The sequence below is a fragment of the Kryptolebias marmoratus genome, linkage group LG14, assembly GCF_001649575.2.
Source record: "Kryptolebias marmoratus isolate JLee-2015 linkage group LG14, ASM164957v2, whole genome shotgun sequence".
NCBI classification, from domain to species: Eukaryota; Metazoa; Chordata; class Actinopteri; order Cyprinodontiformes; family Rivulidae; genus Kryptolebias; species Kryptolebias marmoratus.
Window position 1 is genome coordinate 26106651 of NC_051443.1, and position 2581 is coordinate 26109231.

The 2581-nt window shown below is 43.6% G+C and overlaps 1 protein-coding gene across 1 annotated transcript; it reads left to right on the top strand.

Moving 5' to 3' along the window:
- The first annotated feature begins 439 nt into the window (after nucleotides 1-439).
- Nucleotides 440-1404, top strand: LOC108251015 (lysozyme C). The gene is made up of 4 exons (XM_017441156.3): nucleotides 440-607; nucleotides 728-886; nucleotides 968-1046; nucleotides 1126-1404. The coding sequence occupies exons 1-4, from the start codon at nucleotides 481-483 to the stop codon at nucleotides 1223-1225; spliced, it is 465 nt and encodes a 154-aa protein (XP_017296645.1). The 5' UTR covers nucleotides 440-480; the 3' UTR covers nucleotides 1226-1404.
- The last annotated feature ends 1177 nt before the right edge of the window (nucleotides 1405-2581 follow it).

Here is a 2581-nt window from a genome sequence, read left to right on the forward strand (position 1 = left end):
GGACTTTCACAATAAAACAGGAAACAGAAGATTGCAAATGTTTTAGAAACCAGAGAACAAGAAGCAGATAAATAAAAAAGGCTAAATGTTCTTATTAAATAAGAAAACTCACAAACCATGACAGTTTATGAAGTTTAATTCATTTATGCTTTAATTACCATAAACAGTGAAAAAACTAAACATTTTTTAATAATTTTCCACAAGCCTGAGATCAGTGGTCGAACATCATGGCTCTAAACCACTTGTTTTAATTTAAAGTGTTCCCAGCATTTATCAGCCTTTTTTTATAAAGATAATGGTTGTTTAATGGAATTGGTCACATTTAACCATGTTTTCATGTTGAATCACAGCAGAAGCAGTAAACTTCCTGTTTCTTCCTGTTTCTTTGTGTTTCCTTGTGTTGCAAGAACTAAAACCAGCCGATGCAGACTTCCCCGACTATAAAACCCAGATCCTGCAGAGTCCGGCACAGACAGCAGCATGAAGATCCTGGTGTTGCTGCTGCTGGTGGCTGTGGCTGATGGGAGAGTCTTTGAGCGCTGTGATTGGGCTCGGACACTGAAGAGTTATGGGATGGACGGATACCGAGGCATCAGCCTGGCTAACTGTGAGTACAACCCTGTCAGTCTGACCCCAACAAGCCTGAGAGGCAGAAACCTGAACCCTGGACCAACAGAGTCAATCTGAAAGCTTAAACGTTGGCGTTGACTCGGTGTTTTATCCGTAGGGGTTTGTCTGACCTACTGGGAGTCGAGATTCAACACCCAAGCAATCAACCACAACACGGACAAATCCACCGACTACGGCATCTTCCAGATCAACAGCCGCTGGTGGTGCGACGACGGCAGAACCAGGACAGCCAAAGCCTGCAACATCGACTGCAGCGGTCAGTGAAGGAATATTTGATCCATTCTCACATTTAAATCCACCAAATGTGACTTTAAAGGTTCCTCTTCTTTCGACTCAGAGCTTCTGACGGATGATGTGGGCGTCGCCATCAGCTGCGCCAAGCGTGTCGTCAGGGATCCTCAAGGCATCTCAGCCTGGTGAGGTCACGTGACGGCAAGGCGTTCACTGTCCTCCGTTAGCTTCGGCTGGGTGTGTGACGGTTCTGTCTGCTTGCAGGGTGGCCTGGCGTGTTCACTGTAAGGACCAGGATGTGAGCCCGTACGTGGCCGGCTGCGGTCTGAGGCAAACGCCGAGCCCATCAGGAGAAATGTTATAAATCTGCTGTTACCTGACCTGACTCACCTGTTTCCTCTGAGTCGTCTGGTTTTTATGCTTCAGAGCCAAATCAGCTGATCTATCACTGCTTTTATGTTGTGTTTTGTTCTTTTCTTGCAAAATTTTCAGTTTAATTCTTTGTTTCTTTACATGAAATAAAGTTTAAATTTGTCGCCTCTCTGCCTGTTTCCGTCCTGACTTCAGGTCCTTCGTCGTCTCGCTGAGACACAAATGATTTCTGTTAAAGTTAAACCAAAAAAACTGCAACTTTCTGCGACAGTAATGAAAGCATGAAGCCACACGAAGTTAACCGCAGCTCTGAACGTGTCGCAGTAAGAAAACAGGAATAATGAGGGGATTTTTTTAGGATTTCTTTCAAACAGTTTATAAACCGACCTGCAGTGAATTCGTTTCACTTCTCTTTTAAACCCGTGGTTGGAGCTCAGTTCTGCTTCGTCCTTTATTTGGGAAGTTTGATTGCATCAGACCCTCACTGGGTTCATGTCATTAATTTAATCTCAATTAATCGGTGAATTAAATCAAACTTTAATGATTTACAGAAAACCTTAGTTCAGGTTCATGACGTGAAGTCTGGAATGGGATCGATGGGGGCGGCCATGATTGAAATATGGAAGAAAGAAAAGTCTCCTGGGTAACAAAGAAGACTCAGAAACTGCTGAGTCACTGGTTGCCATGGTGATTCCCGCTTTTTTTTGTGAGTGGGGGAGGGGACTGAGAAAGGGGAGGGGCAACACCCAGCAGAGCCCTCAGTTCTGGTTCTGAAGAAGAAAACTGGGAGCTCAGATCCAGTGGAAGAGTGTGTGACCTCTGACCTCTGACCCCTGAGAGGACACCATCAGTCCTCCAGCAGAGAGACACGCTGCGTGGAAGCTGCTTCTTGACTTAAAAACTGTGGAAGAAATGTATAAATTGTGGGAGTAAGAAGAGTTTGTTTGCAAAGATTCTGGAAAGTTTAGACCAAGGTTGACCAGTCCTAGTCCTAGTCCTGGTCCTGGTCCTGGTCCTGGTCCTCAGGTCCACCATCCTGCAGGTTTTCCTTGTTCCTCTGCTCCAACAATCAACAATAACTTCTGTCTGCCTGCCTGATGCACTTTTGTATGCTGTTTAAATCTTATAATTGTAATAATGTCTTTGTTTTTTACAGATTAATGTCCAACTTTTATGTAGATTACTAACTATGTATTTTATTGTTTGCACTAATTTTTAATGTTGTTTTATTATGTTGGCATTTTAAACCTTGCCCAGGGACTACAGTTGAAAACTAGCTACTTAGCTAACACTGGCTCATTTACAGAAATGTTTATTAATGTGCACTGTCCCTGTTCAAATAAAAGGA

What these genes read in the sequence shown, in the direction of transcription:
- LOC108251015 (XM_017441156.3), top strand. Translation starts at nt 481, where the DNA reads ATGAAGATCCTGGTGTTGCTGCTGCTGGTGGCTGTGGCTGATGGGAGA. An exon ending in CTGCAACATCGACTGCAGCG is followed by an intron (nt 887 to 967) that starts GTCAGTGAAGGA and finishes CTTTCGACTCAG; the next exon opens with AGCTTCTGACGGATGATGTG. An exon ending in CCTCAAGGCATCTCAGCCTG is followed by an intron (nt 1,047 to 1,125) that starts GTGAGGTCACGT and finishes GTCTGCTTGCAG; the next exon opens with GGTGGCCTGGCGTGTTCACT.